The 23,123-nt window shown below is 35.9% G+C and overlaps 1 protein-coding gene across 1 annotated transcript in view; it reads right to left on the bottom strand.

Annotated features, from left to right (window-relative positions):
• LOC139705838 (titin homolog) overlaps positions 1-23,123 on the bottom strand; it is a 128,834-nt gene that overhangs the window by 30,821 nt on the left and 74,890 nt on the right. The window contains exons 37-48 of the mRNA XM_071612740.1: positions 23,007-23,077; positions 18,504-18,597; positions 16,507-16,605; positions 15,897-15,925; positions 15,730-15,811; positions 13,536-13,606; positions 9,027-9,120; positions 7,033-7,131; positions 6,423-6,451; positions 6,256-6,337; positions 4,062-4,132; positions 1,417-1,510 (exon numbers count right to left, since the gene is read on the bottom strand). Coding sequence (XP_071468841.1) covers positions 1,417-1,510; positions 4,062-4,132; positions 6,256-6,337; positions 6,423-6,451; positions 7,033-7,131; positions 9,027-9,120; positions 13,536-13,606; positions 15,730-15,811; positions 15,897-15,925; positions 16,507-16,605; positions 18,504-18,597; positions 23,007-23,077 — 915 coding nt within the window. The remainder of the gene's footprint in view (positions 1-1,416; positions 1,511-4,061; positions 4,133-6,255; positions 6,338-6,422; positions 6,452-7,032; positions 7,132-9,026; positions 9,121-13,535; positions 13,607-15,729; positions 15,812-15,896; positions 15,926-16,506; positions 16,606-18,503; positions 18,598-23,006; positions 23,078-23,123) is intronic.

Raw genomic sequence — 23,123 nt, 5'->3', positions numbered from 1 at the left:
AAAAAAAATGGCAAAATACAGTCTAAAATTTATTTTGTGTACATAAACTTTAATTACAGTAATTATAGATACAGAATTTTGGAAAGGGTAATATCAAATATTTTTAGTGAGCTGGGGTTAGGGTTTGAAAACTAAGATTAATATGTGGAAATATTAATAAGAATGTACTTGTGACCTAAATACATGTATCTTCATACATGTATATGAACGGAGTGACTCTACTTTGTGTACAAACAGAGATATAAAAAAAATGTGCTCTATAAGTATACTATGAATTGTAATGCATCCTGTCATATGCAATAATTTAAAATAAAATATTAAAAAGAGAAAAAAGAAATACGATTTCTAAATTTTTTGTCTTTTGTGTTATCCCCACTACATAAGAAATATGATCAGAATTATAGCAATATTTATGATGGCACTTGATCTTCTTCTTTCCCAGTTTGTAGGATCTACTAGTGTTTTTTGTTTTTTTTTTTAATTTCCCAAAGGGACATTCTTTTCCTGGCTACAAAAATGCTGTTGGCATACCAGGATCATTGGAATCACCTTTGAATCTAAAGGAAATGTACAAGCAAAGACGTTCTAAGTCATAATGACATCTGAACATGGCCTCAACTGATGATTCACTACAGTTTGAGAGTTCCAATGTAAACATTGTTGGAATCAAATACCTCTAACTTAACTTGAATGTAGCTCTGGGTTTCTCCCTAGTGGTACCCATTAAATGAAAGTTTATAAAAAGCTATAACTTTCCAAATTTAGATATAGGTGAATTTTGGGACCACTCTGTAACCATTTCTATTTCTTTCCATTTTCCTAATTGGTGTTTCTACCCTATACATTCTTTGTACAGATACCAACACATTATGTGTCATTAGATTTTTTACATGAATAATCTTTTGTGATAAACAAACATAACAATCTGGGAGTCCTTCTTCACTTCTCAATTTAATTCCATTCCAACTGTGACTAAATCAGGAAGGTTGGAAAATTTTTACTTTACACCTCATTCAGCTTTGAACATGGAAACTCAAAAATGCTTCCCATATTTTGAAAACACTGCTCTTTCACCCCTCTTATGTAACTGAGGGTCCTTCTTTCCACTGAGTACAACTGCTACCTCTTCCTTGACTCCCTGTAATTAATGCCTGTCTCAGTGTTCATACCCTCTTCTTCTGTTTCATTTCTACTTTACTTTGATTGAAGCATGTATCAAAATGCATATCCTAATTCAGTTTCTTTAGCAATATCCACAGTTTAACCTGTGACACAAACCTAATACCATATGACTCACTATATTTCTTTGTCCTCACTAGGTAACACATACTCTCTTTAAACAATTAAAATATACTAGTGCTCATGTTTTAAGGCAATAGGCTCAGCAATGAATTTTGCATTATTCGTGACTCTTACCTTCTCTATGTCCATTTATTCTATTCTTTGATTGTGAAGAGGACACACCAGATATGCTAGAAGTACAAACCTCTGGAGGTTTCTCACAGACATTCTGGGGAAAATAATGCCAATAATGAGTTGCATGAAGATTTCATCATTACATTAATTTCATCATCATATGTCTATTTAAAAATCATCAGAATTGGAAATAAGATGAGTGCATTTTGAACAAGATTATATTGCATAAGTTTCACTGTCTTAGGCACCTCAGATTAAGTGAGCTCTTATATAATCTACTGATTGGATAAAGCCAGAATGAGGGACATAGGAACTGTGTTCCCACAGAATATACACACTGACAAGCATATACCCAAAACAACGAGCATCAGTATATAATCAGTCAACTTTGCAATCTGTATTTTGGGTAAAATTGGGAGTTCATAACCAACTTGAATCTAATGTATGAAATATGATATGTCAAGAGCTTTGTAATGTTTTGAACAACCAATAAAAAAAGTATATAATCAATCAACTTTCACTCCCAGCAGTTCTAAAAATGCTTTGAAAGACTTTTAAGAATGGCACTTGGTGTTCCATAGCATTTTAAATTTGAATGGCCAATTTTTTATTCTGAAAGAATGATACTTGGTAAGATGAGAGTTTCAATCTGTCAACTTGTGTAGGAATGATAAACTGTTGTGCTTGCTTCATTTATTCATCAGAGACTTCGAAAACTTAATGCATTTCGGCAAAATATTTACCAAGTCAAAACATATTTTAAAAAAGTAAAATATACTGAGGAAATGTGTCTGTATGTAACATGAAAATAACAGCAAACAAACTTGGGTAAAGTATGCAACACTTTCATTGGAGAAGAAACTAAGAATGCTTGCGGCCCCGGTTCCATCTTCAGCACCACATACAAAAAAAGATGTTGTGTCCACCGAAAACTAACAAATAAATATTAAAAAATTCTCTCTCGCTTTCTCTCTCTCTCTCTCACACTCTCTTAAAAAAAGACCACTGTGTAAGAAATTCCATAATTAGGGTCTACATTACAGATTAGACCCCAGCCTTCATGGATCACTGGGTTTATCAGGCAATTTCTACATCCATAGACCCATCTCTCTGAGTACAAAATCAAATACTGAGAGTAATTTCCTTTGTAACTTTCAAAGTTCCCTCAGCATTGTCTGGGAGGAGTTGGGGAGCAAGGAGCAGAGGAGATCCACTTGATCACACCAATGTCAGGGAAGGCCTTTTTGAGCTAGAGCAGATAAAGAAACTGATGGACAATATTTGCATCCTCCAAACCATAAAAAGCTTTAGCTTTCCAAAATTAGAAATCCTGGACAGAAGTATATCCATTTCAGTTATATTAGTTTACGGGAGTTGTGAAGATTTTCATTAGTTTGTTTGTGCCTTTTTTTTTTTTTTCACAATATATATGATTTTCTAAGACTTTTTTTTCAGTTTTCATTTTATTTCCTTTATTACATTTTTATTCTTATTTTATATTCTTTCCTATTGTCATTAATATTGAATTTCATCCTGATTTCCTCTTCAATCTCTGCTTACTATAACCACTTTCATTATCTGTTCTTTTTAAAATTTATCATGATAATTTTATTGTCACTAATCACTTTTTTCGAGTCTTACGAGTATTCTTATTTCCTTTGAACTTCGATTAATTATTAAGTATTATAGAAACCACATTAAATATACAGTTTGTTTATATGCATGTTTTGCTTTAAGCTATGATTGTTCCTAGAGGGTCATCTTTCTCCTTGATGAGATACTGGTGAGTAAATATTTTATGTTAAATATGTTCATTTGGGAATTTGATTCTGAACATGATGGCCTGACCCAAACACATCCCAAAGAAAAATCTGTACACTAAAAGCACACATACATAACAGCTGAACTAAAATGCTTGCAAATTCTCCTCCTAAAATATAGGGCATTATGATACCACAAAAATTTTGCAACTTCCCAGTAACTGCATCCAAGTTCTTTTTATTAATGTCCACTTCAGAGGTGGAATAAAAATGTTTAGTAATTTTCTTGATTTCTTGCATGAAAAGTAAAGGAACTAAAAGTTTTTGTTTGTACTCAAACAGGATTGATGGATACATCCTGAAAGGACCTGATTCTATAATAGGCTGTTTGGTTTCTCCTTTAAGTCTATTTCCTGCCTCAGCCTACATACTGGAGTGTGTAGGGAGACTGGAGTCTTTAATACCATCATGGATTACTGGTAATGGGAAACTAAAATTTTGAGCCTTTGGGAATGATGATCTTTAACATGAATGTGTTCACTGGCCATTTCAATTATATACTCTTCAACTTTCAACTGGATATTTCCGAGGCTTAGATTTAATCCTCATTACGTGAGGAGGTCACACAGAAGAAAATTGAAACAATACTCAAAAAAATCTCCCCACATTACTAAGATGAAGGTTACTTTTAAGCTTCTGTTTAAAATCATGTGATTTCTAAAGCTATTTTCATGTTCATGTTGTGTTACATTTTTAGACTTAAATATTAAATTATGACCTTGATTTCTAAGTATGTATTGTGTGATGTCATTTTGTTTGGCATAATCTTCCTTCCCATCAAAGAAGAGAAATAGACCATGAATTTAAATTGACACATTTACTTACCTGTCCATGGCTTTTATCCATGCCATCAACCCCCTCCTTCAATTCCTCTGATGACATATGGCAATGTGAATCTGGGGATAAATGCATAGATGTACTTTCTTAAACTACTTAAAAGAGTTAGACTGAGTGAAAATCTAGCCAACTAAAACATAATTGTAATAATCATACAATTTGATTTTCATAATGATACGTTTTTAGGTAAGTTTAATTTTAGGTGAATGTTTATGCTGTTGGAAATTTTTGGATTCTTGTGTCAGCTTGGTGGCTGTACCCAGAGCCATGTGTATCCTTGGCAAGAACGCAAGTACTTACTTCAAATAAAAGGCCTTTATTTTTATTTATTTATTTATTTTTGAAGACAGAGTGTCTGAATATTCCCTGGCTCACTGGGAACCTGACATCAGCCTGCCTCAGTCTCTAACTAAGCTGAAATTACAGATGAGTCCCTCTTCACCCAGGGTGTATTGAGTGATTTAGCAGGGATTTTTACTAATCTAATGCTTCAACAAAACAAGAGTTCACCATATTCAATGCACATGATATCTCAAAGATTCAACCACTCAAAGAAAAATGATATTTTGAAGAAAAAAATGCTAAAATTACAATGGAAAGAAGACACTTCACACTGTTTACTATGTCTTTTTCCTAATAGTAATTTTTAATGAACCACTGCATGTAACTTTGGTGTCAACAAAAAAGTATGTGTATATACGATCACTGTGATACCTTTGACAGTGAACCACATATTCCTTTCCTTTCCTTTACCTGCATTTCTTCTGTTAGGATTCACTCTGTTTTTGGAAGCATTACTCATGGTGCCTATTATTCCTGACATAAACTGTTTTTGCTTCTCTGGCGTTAGCTATCTCAGATCTTGACCCGCAATTGTACTGAGTAAAAATCAGTTGGCCTGTAAGTTATTCATTCTCTGTCTAGTTCACTAGGTCCTGGACTACAGGAGATGTTCTTAAAACACACAGGTTTGAACACCCCATAATTGAGTGTCAGGTAAGTGCCTGAGGCAATAACACTTGGCGTGGATGGTGTCTTTTCTCGAGGTAGGGATGAACGGAGACTCGAGGAGTGAGGCCATCAGCCAGAGGCAGAGAATGGTGAAAATGTGGAAGGCTATAGCATGACATAGAGACAAGGGTTAAGGGGGACGGTATATGTCTGATGATACAGGGATTGGTGAAAACTGCCAGAAGATCATGCAGGTAGAAACGGGCTAAACATACAGTTAGGAAGAATTTGCATTGTGAAAGATGCCTCGAAATGTTGAGATGGTTGGACATACACAGAGCTAACACTTTCATCTAGGCCATGTATCCATATATAGCTGGAACTATCTCAAATCTGTGGGCACATGAGCTTGAGGGGCATGATCATGAATGGAGATGAATAAAGAAAATGCAAAAGTGCACTATGGGGTTGATGCAGGACTGAATGAAGGAATGTCTTCAAAAGGATCTGGGTTCTGTTTTTACCATACAGAGGTAACAGACAAACAACAAGTCAAAGAATAATGAGCAAAGACTCCATTGGGATGTGGAAGAATTTATGGATTGATTACTCTGAGATAAAATTTCAGGAAAGAGTGTTCACCAGCAAATGTTCACTTTAGAAGCAAGGGATAAACTAAAGTATATATGATCATTCCTTTTATTATTTCTTGCCTCAAACTGACCACAAGAGTTGTCAAAGTCAGTACCTAATTAGCATAAAAACAAGTTTGATGCATTTGGTTGATACACTAGATGTCAGGGTAGAGTGCACATTGTCTTTTAAATTAGATTTTCTTGTATTTCACAGACCGGCCTTGACATCTTGGCTTCAAGAAAAATACAAGTCCTCATCATCTCAGGATTCTGGATTTCAATCCTGCTCCCCTGGACCTACTTTTAAAATTGGGTTGGGAAGAAAAATCAGCCTCACAATCCAACTGACAAGTGTCATGACTCCGATTTGGGAAGTTTAATTGTAGAAACACCTAGGATATAGGTTATTTTAAAACATCTTTTCCTCATAGATTTACAGAAATATTTTGAAATGTGGATGCACCACCAACACAGACCTGATGGGGCAAATCCTCCCAACACATGGCACAAATGGATATATCAGGAGTGAAAAGTTTGCTATCATTTCCAAGGTTTAATCATAGGTAGTTTTATAGAAGTTGTACTGCAAAAGTTACCTGATTTCCGTTTTATTTTTTGCTTCCACCATTTTTGTTTTTTGAGAGCTGTATCTTTGCTTTTAATGGTAGGCTTCATGTGCTTGGAGACAAGATAATACGTAAATATTTTACAGTGCATACAGCATGCATTTAATAATATAACACAAACATAGAAGATGATTTACCTTGTATAAAGCATGTACGTCTTTAGATACTGAAAAGCAAATGAAATACATAATCAATAAAATCTGAACATAAAAAGAAAACACACTCATATTCCTACTAAGTGAGTACAGAGCTCAGTCCAATGATAACTATTTTTATTAGCATTGATAAAGATTACATTAGCTTTGGAGTTTTAAGTTTGGGGATTTTTGTTGATCACAAGACTGAAATGTTCTAAATGAATATTGACAATATATCTTTAGTAAATAAGTCTTGCAGTTGAGTTTCAAAAGGTAAGAACACCTTTGTGATCATTATAAATAATTCGGCAAGGGTACATATACAAATGTGAAGACGCAGAATGCTGGAGACCACAGAGATCTGTATTCAGAGAAAGAAAGACGAATACGGAGAATTTCAATGTCAAAGCTGAAGTAGTCAGATGGCAGCACATATGTCAAGTGACCTATGAATTGTTTAATCCATTTTATTATACCTAAGTATCCTGTACCTCAAGATCCAGGGCAAGGTATACTTTATTTCTTATCAGTTATTTTTTTTCTGAACTAATAGGATCAGATATATGCATTTAGAATAACAGCTAATATGAACATGATTGTTTTTTCATACCCATCTGGGACTGTGGCACATCTTCTAATCCTGCTTCCTCTGTTTTAGTGGATATCGGGTTACCCTTTTCACCCGTGTACGAAGATACAGGTCCTGCATCTTAAAAAATATGAGAAAGCATAAAGAATTTAGATATGGTCATCCACAGCAATCTGTGATCTGAAAGCAGGCAGAATTGACAGGACTCAAAAGACTGTCACATAAACACATTAGTAACACTCTTAGTATTTGAGGAATAAATTCCATAAGGAATTCTAGTTTAAAAATGAGTCTGCCATAACACATACAGTCATGATTTCACATATTTTTTTGAGTGTGCTGGCCGATCCAAAAATTAGTTATCAGAATTTAGCACAGGAGTGGAATGTATTCCTGTAGCACAAAGGGACATGGTTTCATTCCAAAGAACCAAAATAATAATAATAATAATGATAATAATAATAATAATAATAATAATCAAAAATAAAACTATCTTTGAAAAAAACAAATTTTCAAAAACACTTGGTCACTGATCTAAATCACTCTTAGGATGCCACACACATGGTGGGGCCTGGTGGGTGTGCAGGACAGATTTGTACAGCAGGTTGCCCTGATTTTTCCAGTCCCTACTTGTTTCAATCACCTGGGGACCAGGAATCATCCCACTTTTGGTTTGAAGGCAGGCACACTGAAAAATGCTGAATTGCATTTTATCATTTTCCCCTCTAAAATTTCCTTGCTGACTTCTTTATTTTCTTCCTCATTTTGCCTCTCTCCTAGTTTTTCATAAAACCCTCTAGAGCAGGAGACTATTTTATTTCCATTTTCTGTTTTTTTGTATGGGTTATTCAAACTCCTTCCTTCCTGGCAATGTAGCAATTTTATGTTAGAAATGTAATTTTTAAATTTTTGTCTTTTGTGTTATCCCCACTACCTAAGAAATATGCACATAATTATTGCAACATTTATTCTGGCAGTTGATCTTCTTCTATCTTGGTTTGTAGGGTCTACTAGCGTTTTTTTTTGTTTTGTTTTGTTTTTTTTTTTTTTTTTTTTTTTTTTTGTCCCACAGGGACATTCTTTGCCTGGCTACAAAAAATGCTGTGGGCATACCAGGATCATTGCAATCACCTTAGAATCTATAGGAAATGTAGAAGGAAAGAACTTCGGAGTCACAATGAGCTTCTGATCATGGCCTCAACAGATGATTCATTATAGTTTGAGAGATCTAGTATAAATTTTGTTGGAATCCATTGCCTCTACCTTAACTAGAATGTAGCTCTGGGTTTCTCCCTAGGATGTTACCCTCAAATGAAAGTTCAGTCAAGCTATTATCTTTCCAAATTTAGTTTTAGATATCTGTGAATTTGGGGACCACTCTGTAACCATTTCTATTTCTTTCCACTTTCCTAATTGGTGTTTCTACCCTATACATTTTTTTGTACAGAGTAGCAACACATTTGGTGTCATTAGATTTTATACATGAAGAATCTTTTGTGATAAACAAACTTGACAATGTGGGAATTCCTTCTTCACTCCTCAATTTTATTCCATTCCAACTGTGACTAAGTCAGGAATGTTGGAAAATTTTTACTTTACACTTCATTCAGCTTTGGACCTGGAAACTCAAAAATGCTTCCCAAATTTTGAAAATGCTGCTCTTTCCCCCCCTCTTATGTAACTGAGGGTCCTTCCTTCCACTGAGTACAACTGCTACCTCTTCCTTCATTGACTCCCTGTAATTAATGCCTGTCTCAGTGTTCATATCCTCTTCTTCTCTTTCATTTCTATTTTACTTTGATTGAAGCATGTCTCAAAATGCAACTCATAATTCAGATTTTTTTAGCAATATCCCCAGTTTAACCTGTGACAGAAACCTAATACAATATGACTCATTATATTTCTTTTTCCTTACTAGATAATACATACACTCTTGGAACAATTACAATATTTTAGTGCTCTTGCTTTAAAGCAATACGCTCACCAATGTCTTTTGCATTTTTTGTCATTCTTACCTTCTCCATGTTCGTTTGTTCTATTCTTTGCTTGTGTATAGGACCCAACAGATATACTGGAAGCACAAGCTTCTGTAGGTTGCTTACAGACACTCTGGGGAAAGTAATACCAATAATAAGTTGCATGAAGTTTTAATCATCACATATTACTTATCACCATATATATATTTGTGAAATCATCAGAATTAGAAATTAGATGAGTGCATTTTGAACAAGAATATATTGTACAAGTTTCACTGTCCTAGGCAGTTCAGATTAACTGAGCTCATATATCATTCTGGCTACTGATTGGATAAAGCCAAGATGAGGGACATAGGAACTGTGTTCCCTCCGAATATACACACTGACAAGCATATACCCCAAACAACTAGCATCAGTATATAATCAGTCAACTTTGCACTGCCCAGCAGTTCTAAAAATGCTTTGAAACACTTTTAAGAATGGCACTTGGTGTTCCATAGCATTTTAAATTTGAATGGCCAATTTTTTATTCTGAAAGAATGATACTTGGTAAGATGAGAGTTTCAATTCTGTCACCTTGTGTAGGAATGATAAACTGTTGTACTTGCTTCATTTATTCATGAGAGACTTCGAAAACTTAATGCACTTCAGCAAAATATTTACCGAGTCAAAACTTATTTTAAAAAAGTAAAATATAGTGAGGAAATGTGTCTGTATGTAACATGAACATAACAGCACACACACTTGGGTAAAGTATGCAACACTTTCATTGGAGAAGAAACTAAGAGGTATTTCAAAAGAGAAAGGTGACTCCCATCTCTGAAAAGCTGACTATTTGCAGAGGTGGGAGTCATTTGAACTGGTGCATTGCTGCTTGAAGAAAAAGACAGGCTGTGGGAAATCACAGGAGTGACACAATGGAGAGCCTGTGACCAGATGAAACCAGAAATATGAGATACTCAAAGAGGAAATGCATTCGTGGAAGAAATAGTGTAAAGCCGCAGTAGGGAAAACTAGCTTGCTATGAGAGAGGAATATGCTGACTGGTGAGCTGAGGAGAATCTCACCCATCCAATTAGGAAATGGAGAAAAGCAAGAGATAGATGTTCTCAAAACCACAAACACAAGTTCATTATAAATACATAAAATACATCTAGCATTCAGGGAAATACCCTCCCAAACTCCATTGATATTTCAGCTCATGCCATCCAGAGAGGCATTCATCAAGACTTTAAATAATAAGTGCTGGAGAGGATGTGGGTAAAAATGTACAACCGTACACTGTGGGACTGAAAATCAGGACTTCCCATCTGAAAAGCAGTATGGAGAGTCATCAGAAGATAAGGAATATGAACATCCTGTGCCCAGGGTTCCCAATCCTTGTTCTTATACCCAATTTACAATGATTCTGTATACACATGAGACACTGGAACTTCAATGTTTACAGTGGTTTCTATCACAATTAGAAAGATATGAAATGAGCCCAGATGCACCTTAACACAAAAAATGGATAAATAAACACCTAGAAACTTGGCACTGAATTTGAGCAAACTAGTTTTTCATGATACACCATCATGTCAAAATGAGTCCTCATATAGCATATAAAAACACTGCCCTAAAAATTTCTAAAATATAAAACCTGTAACATCAAAATCCCTTAAGTTTATACAAGGATGATATTTTAAAGCAAACAAGTAGGAAACTTATTATTCTAAGGCCAAATAGAACCTTTTCAGCAAAGGAAAGACTTCATTTTCCCCGCAATGTCAAGGAATATTTGATGTAATCCAAACCTTCCAGGCAGAATCTGAGCGTGTGTTTAGGAGCCTCTCCACTCCTGTTACTTTATCGCGACTTTCTTTCTGGGATATCCGAAAAATATTACCCAGTTTTTTCCTAACTTTTCAAAGACTGAATTTGGCATAAAAATGTGGTTTGGAGGTACCCATAACCATAATCAAGGCGGGAGCAGGAGAGAAACCCAGACATAGAGCTGCTGAGAGAGCTGGCACCTGTAGTCTATGTTAAGAATAGTAGTTCATGGCACTGTCATGCATCATATGGTGCTTGCAGCTCTGTGACAGCAAGGGCCAAGGCTAAATCTGATAGACAAAGGGCAGCCTGCAGTACCATAAACATGAAATGAATACTAGGCATGGTCAACCCACTCTACTGAGAATAATTTAGAATACCTACACCCCTATTAACATTACACAGGCAGTCAAAGGCACCCTCTTAAGAATTACAATATTGCCCTGAGTACATGGGCTCTCAGTGGTGTCTCATCACGAAACACTGCATCCCTTACACCTCCATGATTCAGTCGCCAGGTATCCTCCCACAACTTTAGTTGGTTACTCATCATATGGGCTCAGGATAGTGAGTGACAGGCATGTGCTGAAAGCTCTCATCAGGAAGAGGTGTGTTGCTGCTGTGGACGTTCTGTAGAGTAGAGGTTCACAGCGGTACTGTCTCTTTCAAACTGGTGCTTTGGGAGTAATGAACGTGAGCAACAACTGCTAGTTGAGAATTCAAGGGACAGAAGATCCCATAAGTGCTGGGGCAAGATCAGGTAGAATGGTATTTTCACTGAGTTCTCAGAAGAAGTCACAGATTCTGAAACCAGACCATGTCTCCCATGCTCCAAGAGATTATAGGAAAAGGCCTCAGTGACTTGGAATCATGCACAGTACAAGACCACTGAGTTGGGCTGGGGATGTGGCTCAAGCGGTGCGCGCTCGCCTGGAATGCGTGCGGGCCCTGTTCGATCCTCAGCACCACATACAAACAAAGATGTTGTGTCCACCGAAAACTAACAAATAAATATTAAAAAAATTCTCCCTCTCTCTCTTGTCTCTCTCTCTCTTTCTCTCTCTCTCTCTCTCTCTCTCTCTCTCTTAAAAAAAAAGACCACTGTGTAAGAAATTCCATAATTGGGGTCTGCATTACAGATTAGTCCCCAGCCTTCATGGATTACTGGGTTTATCAGGCAATTTCTACATCCATAGACCCATCTCTCTGAGTACAAAATCAAATACTGAGAGTAATTTCCTTTGTAACTTTCAAAGTTCCCTCAGCATTATCTGGGAGGAGTTGGGGAGCAAGGAGCAGAGGAGATCCACTTGATCACACCAATGTCAGGGAAGGCCTTTTTGAGCTAGAGCAGATAAAGAAACTGATGGACAATATTTGCATCCTCCAAACCATAAAAAGCTTTAGCTTTCCAAAATTAGAAATCCTGGACAGAAGTGTCTCCATTTCAGTTATATTAGTTTAAGGGGATTGTGAAGATTTTCATGAGTTTGTTTGTGCCTTTTTTTTTCACAATATATATGATTTTCTAAGATTTTTTTTTCAGTTTTCATTTTATTTCCTTTATTACATTTTTATTCTTATTTTATATTCTTTCCTATTGTCATTAATATTGAATTTCATCCTGATTTCCTCTTCAATCTCTGCTTACTATAACCACTTTCATTATCTGTTCTTTTTAAAATTTACCATGATAATTTTATTGTCACTAATCACTTTTTTCGAGTCTTACGAGTATTCTTATTTCCTTTGAACTTCGATTAATTATTAAGTATTATAGAAACCACATTAAATATACAGTTTGTTTATATGCATGTTTTGCTTTAAGCTATGATTGTTCCTAGAGGGTCATCTTTCTCCTTGATGAGATACTGGTGAGTAAATATTTTATGTTAAATATGTTCATTTGGGAATTTGATTCTGAACATGATGGCCTGACCCAAACACATCCCAAAGAAAAATCTGTACACTAAAAGCACACATACATAACAGCTGAACTAAAATGCTTGCAAATTCTCCTCCTAAAATATAGGGCATTATGATACCACAAAAATTTTGCAACTTCCCAGTAACTGCATCCAAGTTCTTTTTATTAATGTCCACTTCAGAGGTGGAATAAAAATGTTTAGTAATTTTCTTGATTTCTTGCATGAAAAGTAAAGGAACTAAAAGTTTTTGTTTGTACTCAAACAGGATTGATGGATACATCCTGAAAGGACCTGATTCTATAATAGGCTGTTTGGTTTCTCCTTTAAGTCTATTTCCTGCCTCAGCCTACATACTGGAGTGTGTAGGGAGACTGGAGTCTTTAATACCATCATGGATTACTGGTAATGGGAAACTAAAATTTTGAGCCTTTGGGAATGATGATCTTTAACATGAATGTGTTCACTGGCCATTTCAATTATATACTCTTCAACTTTCAACTGGATATTTCCGAGGCTTAGATTTAATCCTCATTACGTGAGGAGGTCACACAGAAGAAAATTGAAACAATACTCAAAAAAATCTCCCCACATTACTAAGATGAAGGTTACTTTTAAGCTTCTGTTTAAAATCATGTGATTTCTAAAGCTATTTTCATGTTCATGTTGTGTTACATTTTTAGACTTAAATATTAAATTATGACCTTGATTTCTAAGTATGTATTGTGTGATGTCATTTTGTTTGGCATAATCTTCCTTCCCATCAAAGAAGAGAAATAGACCATGAATTTAAATTGACACATTTACTTACCTGTCCATGGCTTTTATCCATGCCATCAACCCCCTCCTTCAATTCCTCTGATGACATATGGCAATGTGAATCTGGGGATAAATGCATAGATGTACTTTCTTAAACTACTTAAAAGAGTTAGACTGAGTGAAAATCTAGCCAACTAAAACATAATTGTAATAATCATACAATTTGATTTTCATAATGATACGTTTTTAGGTAAGTTTAATTTTAGGTGAATGTTTATGCTGTTGGAAATTTTTGGATTCTTGTGTCAGCTTGGTGGCTGTACCCAGAGCCATGTGTATCCTTGGCAAGAACGCAAGTACTTACTTCAAATAAAAGGCCTTTATTTTTATTTATTTATTTATTTTTGAAGACAGAGTGTCTGAATATTCCCTGGCTCACTGGGAACCTGACATCAGCCTGCCTCAGTCTCTAACTAAGCTGAAATTACAGATGAGTCCCTCTTCACCCAGGGTGTATTGAGTGATTTAGCAGGGATTTTTACTAATCTAATGCTTCAACAAAACAAGAGTTCACCATATTCAATGCACATGATATCTCAAAGATTCAACCACTCAAAGAAAAATGATATTTTGAAGAAAAAAATGCTAAAATTACAATGGAAAGAAGACACTTCACACTGTTTACTATGTCTTTTTCCTAATAGTAATTTTTAATGAACCACTGCATGTAACTTTGGTGTCAACAAAAAAGTATGTGTATATACGATCACTGTGATACCTTTGACAGTGAACCACATATTCCTTTCCTTTCCTTTACCTGCATTTCTTCTGTTAGGATTCACTCTGTTTTTGGAAGCATTACTCATGGTGCCTATTATTCCTGACATAAACTGTTTTTGCTTCTCTGGCGTTAGCTATCTCAGATCTTGACCCGCAATTGTACTGAGTAAAAATCAGTTGGCCTGTAAGTTATTCATTCTCTGTCTAGTTCACTAGGTCCTGGACTACAGGAGATGTTCTTAAAACACACAGGTTTGAACACCCCATAATTGAGTGTCAGGTAAGTGCCTGAGGCAATAACACTTGGCGTGGATGGTGTCTTTTCTCGAGGTAGGGATGAACGGAGACTCGAGGAGTGAGGCCATCAGCCAGAGGCAGAGAATGGTGAAAATGTGGAAGGCTATAGCATGACATAGAGACAAGGGTTAAGGGGGACGGTATATGTCTGATGATACAGGGATTGGTGAAAACTGCCAGAAGATCATGCAGGTAGAAACGGGCTAAACATACAGTTAGGAAGAATTTGCATTGTGAAAGATGCCTCGAAATGTTGAGATGGTTGGACATACACAGAGCTAACACTTTCATCTAGGCCATGTATCCATATATAGCTGGAACTATCTCAAATCTGTGGGCACATGAGCTTGAGGGGCATGATCATGAATGGAGATGAATAAAGAAAATGCAAAAGTGCACTATGGGGTTGATGCAGGACTGAATGAAGGAATGTCTTCAAAAGGATCTGGGTTCTGTTTTTACCATACAGAGGTAACAGACAAACAACAAGTCAAAGAATAATGAGCAAAGACTCCATTGGGATGTGGAAGAATTTATGGATTGATTACTCTGAGATAAAATTTCAGGAAAGAGTGTTCACCAGCAAATGTTCACTTTAGAAGCAAGGGATAAACTAAAGTATATATGATCATTCCTTTTATTATTTCTTGCCTCAAACTGACCACAAGAGTTGTCAAAGTCAGTACCTAATTAGCATAAAAACAAGTTTGATGCATTTGGTTGATACACTAGATGTCAGGGTAGAGTGCACATTGTCTTTTAAATTAGATTTTCTTGTATTTCACAGACCGGCCTTGACATCTTGGCTTCAAGAAAAATACAAGTCCTCATCATCTCAGGATTCTGGATTTCAATCCTGCTCCCCTGGACCTACTTTTAAAATTGGGTTGGGAAGAAAAATCAGCCTCACAATCCAACTGACAAGTGTCATGACTCCGATTTGGGAAGTTTAATTGTAGAAACACCTAGGATATAGGTTATTTTAAAACATCTTTTCCTCATAGATTTACAGAAATATTTTGAAATGTGGATGCACCACCAACACAGACCTGATGGGGCAAATCCTCCCAACACATGGCACAAATGGATATATCAGGAGTGAAAAGTTTGCTATCATTTCCAAGGTTTAATCATAGGTAGTTTTATAGAAGTTGTACTGCAAAAGTTACCTGATTTCCGTTTTATTTTTTGCTTCCACCATTTTTGTTTTTTGAGAGCTGTATCTTTGCTTTTAATGGTAGGCTTCATGTGCTTGGAGACAAGATAATACGTAAATATTTTACAGTGCATACAGCATGCATTTAATAATATAACACAAACATAGAAGATGATTTACCTTGTATAAAGCATGTACGTCTTTAGATACTGAAAAGCAAATGAAATACATAATCAATAAAATCTGAACATAAAAAGAAAACACACTCATATTCCTACTAAGTGAGTACAGAGCTCAGTCCAATGATAACTATTTTTATTAGCATTGATAAAGATTACATTAGCTTTGGAGTTTTAAGTTTGGGGATTTTTGTTGATCACAAGACTGAAATGTTCTAAATGAATATTGACAATATATCTTTAGTAAATAAGTCTTGCAGTTGAGTTTCAAAAGGTAAGAACACCTTTGTGATCATTATAAATAATTCGGCAAGGGTACATATACAAATGTGAAGACGCAGAATGCTGGAGACCACAGAGATCTGTATTCAGAGAAAGAAAGACGAATACGGAGAATTTCAATGTCAAAGCTGAAGTAGTCAGATGGCAGCACATATGTCAAGTGACCTATGAATTGTTTAATCCATTTTATTATACCTAAGTATCCTGTACCTCAAGATCCAGGGCAAGGTATACTTTATTTCTTATCAGTTATTTTTTTTCTGAACTAATAGGATCAGATATATGCATTTAGAATAACAGCTAATATGAACATGATTGTTTTTTCATACCCATCTGGGACTGTGGCACATCTTCTAATCCTGCTTCCTCTGTTTTAGTGGATATCGGGTTACCCTTTTCACCCGTGTACGAAGATACAGGTCCTGCATCTTAAAAAATATGAGAAAGCATAAAGAATTTAGATATGGTCATCCACAGCAATCTGTGATCTGAAAGCAGGCAGAATTGACAGGACTCAAAAGACTGTCACATAAACACATTAGTAACACTCTTAGTATTTGAGGAATAAATTCCATAAGGAATTCTAGTTTAAAAATGAGTCTGCCATAACACATACAGTCATGATTTCACATATTTTTTTGAGTGTGCTGGCCGATCCAAAAATTAGTTATCAGAATTTAGCACAGGAGTGGAATGTATTCCTGTAGCACAAAGGGACATGGTTTCATTCCAAAGAACCAAAATAATAATAATAATAATGATAATAATAATAATAATAATAATAATCAAAAATAAAACTATCTTTGAAAAAAACAAATTTTCAAAAACACTTGGTCACTGATCTAAATCACTCTTAGGATGCCACACACATGGTGGGGCCTGGTGGGTGTGCAGGACAGATTTGTACAGCAGGTTGCCCTGATTTTTCCAGTCCCTACTTGTTTCAATCACCTGGGGACCAGGAATCATCCCACTTTTGGTTTGAAGGCAGGCACACTGAAAAATGCTGAATTGCATTTTATCATTTTCCCCTCTAAAATTTCCTTGCTGACTTCTTTATTTTCTTCCTCATTTTGCCTCTCTCCTAGTTTTTCATAAAACCCTCTAGAGCAGGAGACTATTTTATTTCCATTTTCTGTTTTTTTGTATGGGTTATTCAAACTCCTTCCTTCCTGGCAATGTAGCAATTTTATGTTAGAAATGTAATTTTTAAATTTTTGTCTTTTGTGTTATCCCCACTACCTAAGAAATATGCACATAATTATTGCAACATTTATTCTGGCAGTTGATCTTCTTCTATTTGGTTTGTAGGGTCTACTAGCGTTTTTTTTTTTTTTTTTGTTTTGTTTTTGTTTTTGTTTTTTTTTTTTTTTTGTCCCACAGGGATATTCTTTGCCTGGCTACAAAAAATGCTGTGGGCATACCAGGATCATTGCAATCACCTTAGAATCTATAGGAAATGTAGAAGGAAAGAACTTCTGAGTCACAATGAGCTTCTGATCATGGCCTCAACAGATGATTCATTATAGTTTGAGAGATCTAGTATAAATTTTGTTGGAATCCATTGCCTCTACCTTAACTAGAATGTAGCTCTGGGTTTCTCCCTAGGATGTTACCCTCAAATGAAAGTTCAGTCAAGCTATTATCTTTCCAAATTTAGTTTTAGATATCTGTGAATTTGGGGACCACTCTGTAACCATTTCTATTTCTTTCCACTTTCCTAATTGGTGTTTCTACCCTATACATTTTTTTGTACAGAGTAGCAACACATTTGGTGTCATTAGATTTTATACATGAAGAATCTTTTGTGATAAACAAACTTGACAATGTGGGAATTCCTTCTTCACTCCTCAATTTTATTCCATTCCAACTGTGACTAAGTCAGGAATGTTGGAAAATTTTTACTTTACACTTCATTCAGCTTTGGACCTGGAAACTCAAAAATGCTTCCCAAATTTTGAAAATGCTGCTCTTTCCCCCCCTCTTATGTAACTGAGGGTCCTTCCTTCCACTGAGTACAACTGCTACCTCTTCCTTCATTGACTCCCTGTAATTAATGCCTGTCTCAGTGTTCATATCCTCTTCTTCTCTTTCATTTCTATTTTACTTTGATTGAAGCATGTCTCAAAATGCAACTCATAATTCAGATTTTTTTAGCAATATCCCCAGTTTAACCTGTGACAGAAACCTAATACAATATGACTCATTATATTTCTTTTTCCTTACTAGATAATACATACACTCTTGGAACAATTACAATATTTTAGTGCTCTTGCTTTAAAGCAATACGCTCACCAATGTCTTTTGCATTTTTTGTCATTCTTACCTTCTCCATGTTCGTTTGTTCTATTCTTTGCTTGTGTATAGGACCCAACAGATATACTGGAAGCACAAGCTTCTGTAGGTTGCTTACAGACACTCTGGGGAAAGTAATACCAATAATAAGTTGCATGAAGTTTTAATCATCACATATTACTTATCACCATATATATATTTGTGAAATCATCAGAATTAGAAATTAGATGAGTGCATTTTGAACAAGAATATATTGTACAAGTTTCACTGTCCTAGGCAGTTCAGATTAACTGAGCTCATATATCATTCTGGCTACTGATTGGATAAAGCCAAGATGAGGGACATAGGAACTGTGTTCCCTCCGAATATACACACTGACAAGCATATACCCCAAACAACTAGCATCAGTATATAATCAGTCAACTTTGCACTGCCCAGCAGTTCTAAAAATGCTTTGAAACACTTTTAAGAATGGCACTTGGTGTTCCATAGCATTTTAAATTTGAATGGCCAATTTTTTATTCTGAAAGAATGATACTTGGTAAGATGAGAGTTTCAATTCTGTCACCTTGTGTAGGAATGATAAACTGTTGTACTTGCTTCATTTATTCATCAGAGACTTCGAAAACTTAATGCACTTCAGCAAAATATTTACCGAGTCAAAACTTATTTTAAAAAAGTAAAATATAGTGAGGAAATGTGTCTGTATGTAACATGAACATAACAGCACACACACTTGGGTAAAGTATGCAACACTTTCATTGGAGAAGAAACTAAGAGGTATTTCAAAAGAGAAAGGTGACTCCCATCTCTGAAAAGCTGACTATTTGCAGAGGTGGGAGTCATTTGAACTGGTGCATAGCTGCTTGAAGAAAAAGACAGGCTGTGGGAAATCACAGGAGTGACACAATGGAGAGCCTGTGACCAGATGAAACCAGAAATATGAGATACTCAAAGAGGAAATGCATTCGTGGAAGAAATAGTGTAAAGCCGCAGTAGGGAAAACTAGCTTGCTATGAGAGAGGAATATGCTGACTGGTGAGCTGAGGAGAATCTCACCCATCCAATTAGGAAATGGAGAAAAGCAAGAGATAGATGTTCTCAAAACCACAAACACAAGTTCATTATAAATACATAAAATACATCTAGCATTCAGGGAAATACCCTCCCAAACTCCATTGATATTTCAGCTCATGCCATCCAGAGAGGCATTCATCAAGACTTTAAATAATAAGTGCTGGAGAGGATGTGGGTAAAAATGTACAACCGTACACTGTGGGACTGAAAATCAGGACTTCCCATCTGAAAAGCAGTATGGAGAGTCATCAGAAGATAAGGAATATGAACATCCTGTGCCCAGGGTTCCCAATCCTTGTTCTTATACCCAATTTACAATGATTCTGTATACACATGAGACACTGGAACTTCAATGTTTACAGTGGTTTCTATCACAATTAGAAAGATATGAAATGAGCCCAGATGCACCTTAACACAAAAAATGGATAAATAAACACCTAGAAACTTGGCACTGAATTTGAGCAAACTAGTTTTTCATGATACACCATCATGTCAAAATGAGTCCTCATATAGCATATAAAAACACTGCCCTAAAAATTTCTAAAATATAAAACCTGTAACATCAAAATCCCTTAAGTTTATACAAGGATGATATTTTAAAGCAAACAAGTAGGAAACTTATTATTCTAAGGCCAAATAGAACCTTTTCAGCAAAGGAAAGACTTCATTTTCCCCGCAATGTCAAGGAATATTTGATGTAATCCAAACCTTCCAGGCAGAATCTGAGCGTGTGTTTAGGAGCCTCTCCACTCCTGTTACTTTATCGCGACTTTCTTTCTGGGATATCCGAAAAATATTACCCAGTTTTTTCCTAACTTTTCAAAGACTGAATTTGGCATAAAAATGTGGTTTGGAGGTACCCATAACCATAATCAAGGCGGGAGCAGGAGAGAAACCCAGACATAGAGCTGCTGAGAGAGCTGGCACCTGTAGTCTATGTTAAGAATAGTAGTTCATGGCACTGTCATGCATCATATGGTGCTTGCAGCTCTGTGACAGCAAGGGCCAAGGCTAAATCTGATAGACAAAGGGCAGCCTGCAGTACCATAAACATGAAATGAATACTAGGCATGGTCAACCCACTCTACTGAGAATAATTTAGAATACCTACACCCCTATTAACATTACACAGGCAGTCAAAGGCACCCTCTTAAGAATTACAATATTGCCCTGAGTACATGGGCTCTCAGTGGTGTCTCATCACGAAACACTGCATCCCTTACACCTCCATGATTCAGTCGCCAGGTATCCTCCCACAACTTTAGTTGGTTACTCATCATATGGGCTCAGGATAGTGAGTGACAGGCATGTGCTGAAAGCTCTCATCAGGAAGAGGTGTGTTGCTGCTGTGGACGTTCTGTAGAGTAGAGGTTCACAGCGGTACTGTCTCTTTCAAACTGGTGCTTTGGGAGTAATGAACGTGAGCAACAACTGCTAGTTGAGAATTCAAGGGACAGAAGATCCCATAAGTGCTGGGGCAAGATCAGGTAGAATGGTATTTTCACTGAGTTCTCAGAAGAAGTCACAGATTCTGAAACCAGACCATGTCTCCCATGCTCCAAGAGATTATAGGAAAAGGCCTCAGTGACTTGGAATCATGCACAGTACAAGACCACTGAGTTGGGCTGGGGATGTGGCTCAAGCGGTGCGCGCTCGCCTGGAATGCGTGCGGGCCCTGTTCGATCCTCAGCACCACATACAAACAAAGATGTTGTGTCCACCGAAAACTAACAAATAAATATTTAAAAAATTCTCCCTCTCTCTCTTGTCTCTCTCTCTCTTTCTCTCTCTCTCTCTCTCTCTCTCTTAAAAAAAAAGACCACTGTGTAAGAAATTCCATAATTGGGGTCTGCATTACAGATTAGTCCCCAGCCTTCATGGATTACTGGGTTTATCAGGCAATTTCTACATCCATAGACCCATCTCTCTGAGTACAAAATCAAATACTGAGAGTAATTTCCTTTGTAACTTTCAAAGTTCCCTCAGCATTATCTGGGAGGAGTTGGGGAGCAAGGAGCAGAGGAGATCCACTTGATCACACCAATGTCAGGGAAGGCCTTTTTGAGCTAGAGCAGATAAAGAAACTGATGGACAATATTTGCATCCTCCAAACCATAAAAAGCTTTAGCTTTCCAAAATTAGAAATCCTGGACAGAAGTGTCTCCATTTCAGTTATATTAGTTTAAGGGGATTGTGAAGATTTTCATGAGTTTGTTTGTGCCTTTTTTTTTCACAATATATATGATTTTCTAAGATTTTTTTTTCAGTTTTCATTTTATTTCCTTTATTACATTTTTATTCTTATTTTATATTCTTTCCTATTGTCATTAATATTGAATTTCATCCTGATTTCCTCTTCAATCTCTGCTTACTATAACCACTTTCATTATCTGTTCTTTTTAAAATTTATCATGATAATTTTATTGTCACTAATCACTTTTTTCGAGTCTTACGAGTATTCTTATTTCCTTTGAACTTCGATTAATTATTAAGTATTATAGAAACCACATTAAATATACAGTTTGTTTATATGCATGTTTTGCTTTAAGCTATGATTGTTCCTAGAGGGTCATCTTTCTCCTTGATGAGATACTGGTGAGTAAATATTTTATGTTAAATATGTTCATTTGGGAATTTGATTCTGAACATGATGGCCTGACCCAAACACATCCCAAAGAAAAATCTGTACACTAAAAGCACACATACATAACAGCTGAACTAAAATGCTTGCAAATTCTCCTCCTAAAATATAGGGCATTATGATACCACAAAAATTTTGCAACTTCCCAGTAACTGCATCCAAGTTCTTTTTATTAATGTCCACTTCAGAGGTGGAATAAAAATGTTTAGTAATTTTCTTGATTTCTTGCATGAAAAGTAAAGGAACTAAAAGTTTTTGTTCGTACTCAAACAGGATTGATGGATACATCCTGAAAGGACCTGATTCTATAATAGGCTGTTTGGTTTCTCCTTTAAGTCTATTTCCTGCCTCAGCCTACATACTGGAGTGTGTAGGGAGACTGGAGTCTTTAATACCATCATGGATTACTGGTAATGGGAAACTAAAATTTTGAGCCTTTGGGAATGATGATCTTTAACATGAATGTGTTCACTGGCCATTTCAATTATATACTCTTCAACTTTCAACTGGATATTTCCGAGGCTTAGATTTAATCCTCATTACGTGAGGAGGTCACACAGAAGAAAATTGAAACAATACTCAAAAAAATCTCCCCACATTACTAAGATGAAGGTTACTTTTAAGCTTCTGTTTAAAATCATGTGATTTCTAAAGCTATTTTCATGTTCATGTTGTGTTACATTTTTAGACTTAAATATTAAATTATGACCTTGATTTCTAAGTATGTATTGTGTGATGTCATTTTGTTTGGCATAATCTTCCTTCCCATCAAAGAAGAGAAATAGACCATGAATTTAAATTGACACATTTACTTACCTGTCCATGGCTTTTATCCATGCCATCAACCCCCTCCTTCAATTCCTCTGATGACATATGGCAATGTGAATCTGGGGATAAATGCATAGATGTACTTTCTTAAACTACTTAAAAGAG

The sequence above is a fragment of the Marmota flaviventris genome, chromosome 5 (genome assembly GCF_047511675.1).
Source record: "Marmota flaviventris isolate mMarFla1 chromosome 5, mMarFla1.hap1, whole genome shotgun sequence".
NCBI lineage: Eukaryota > Metazoa > Chordata > Mammalia > Rodentia > Sciuridae > Marmota > Marmota flaviventris.
Note: the sequence above shows the minus strand (reverse complement) of the source record. Positions and strands in the feature narration are given on the sequence as shown.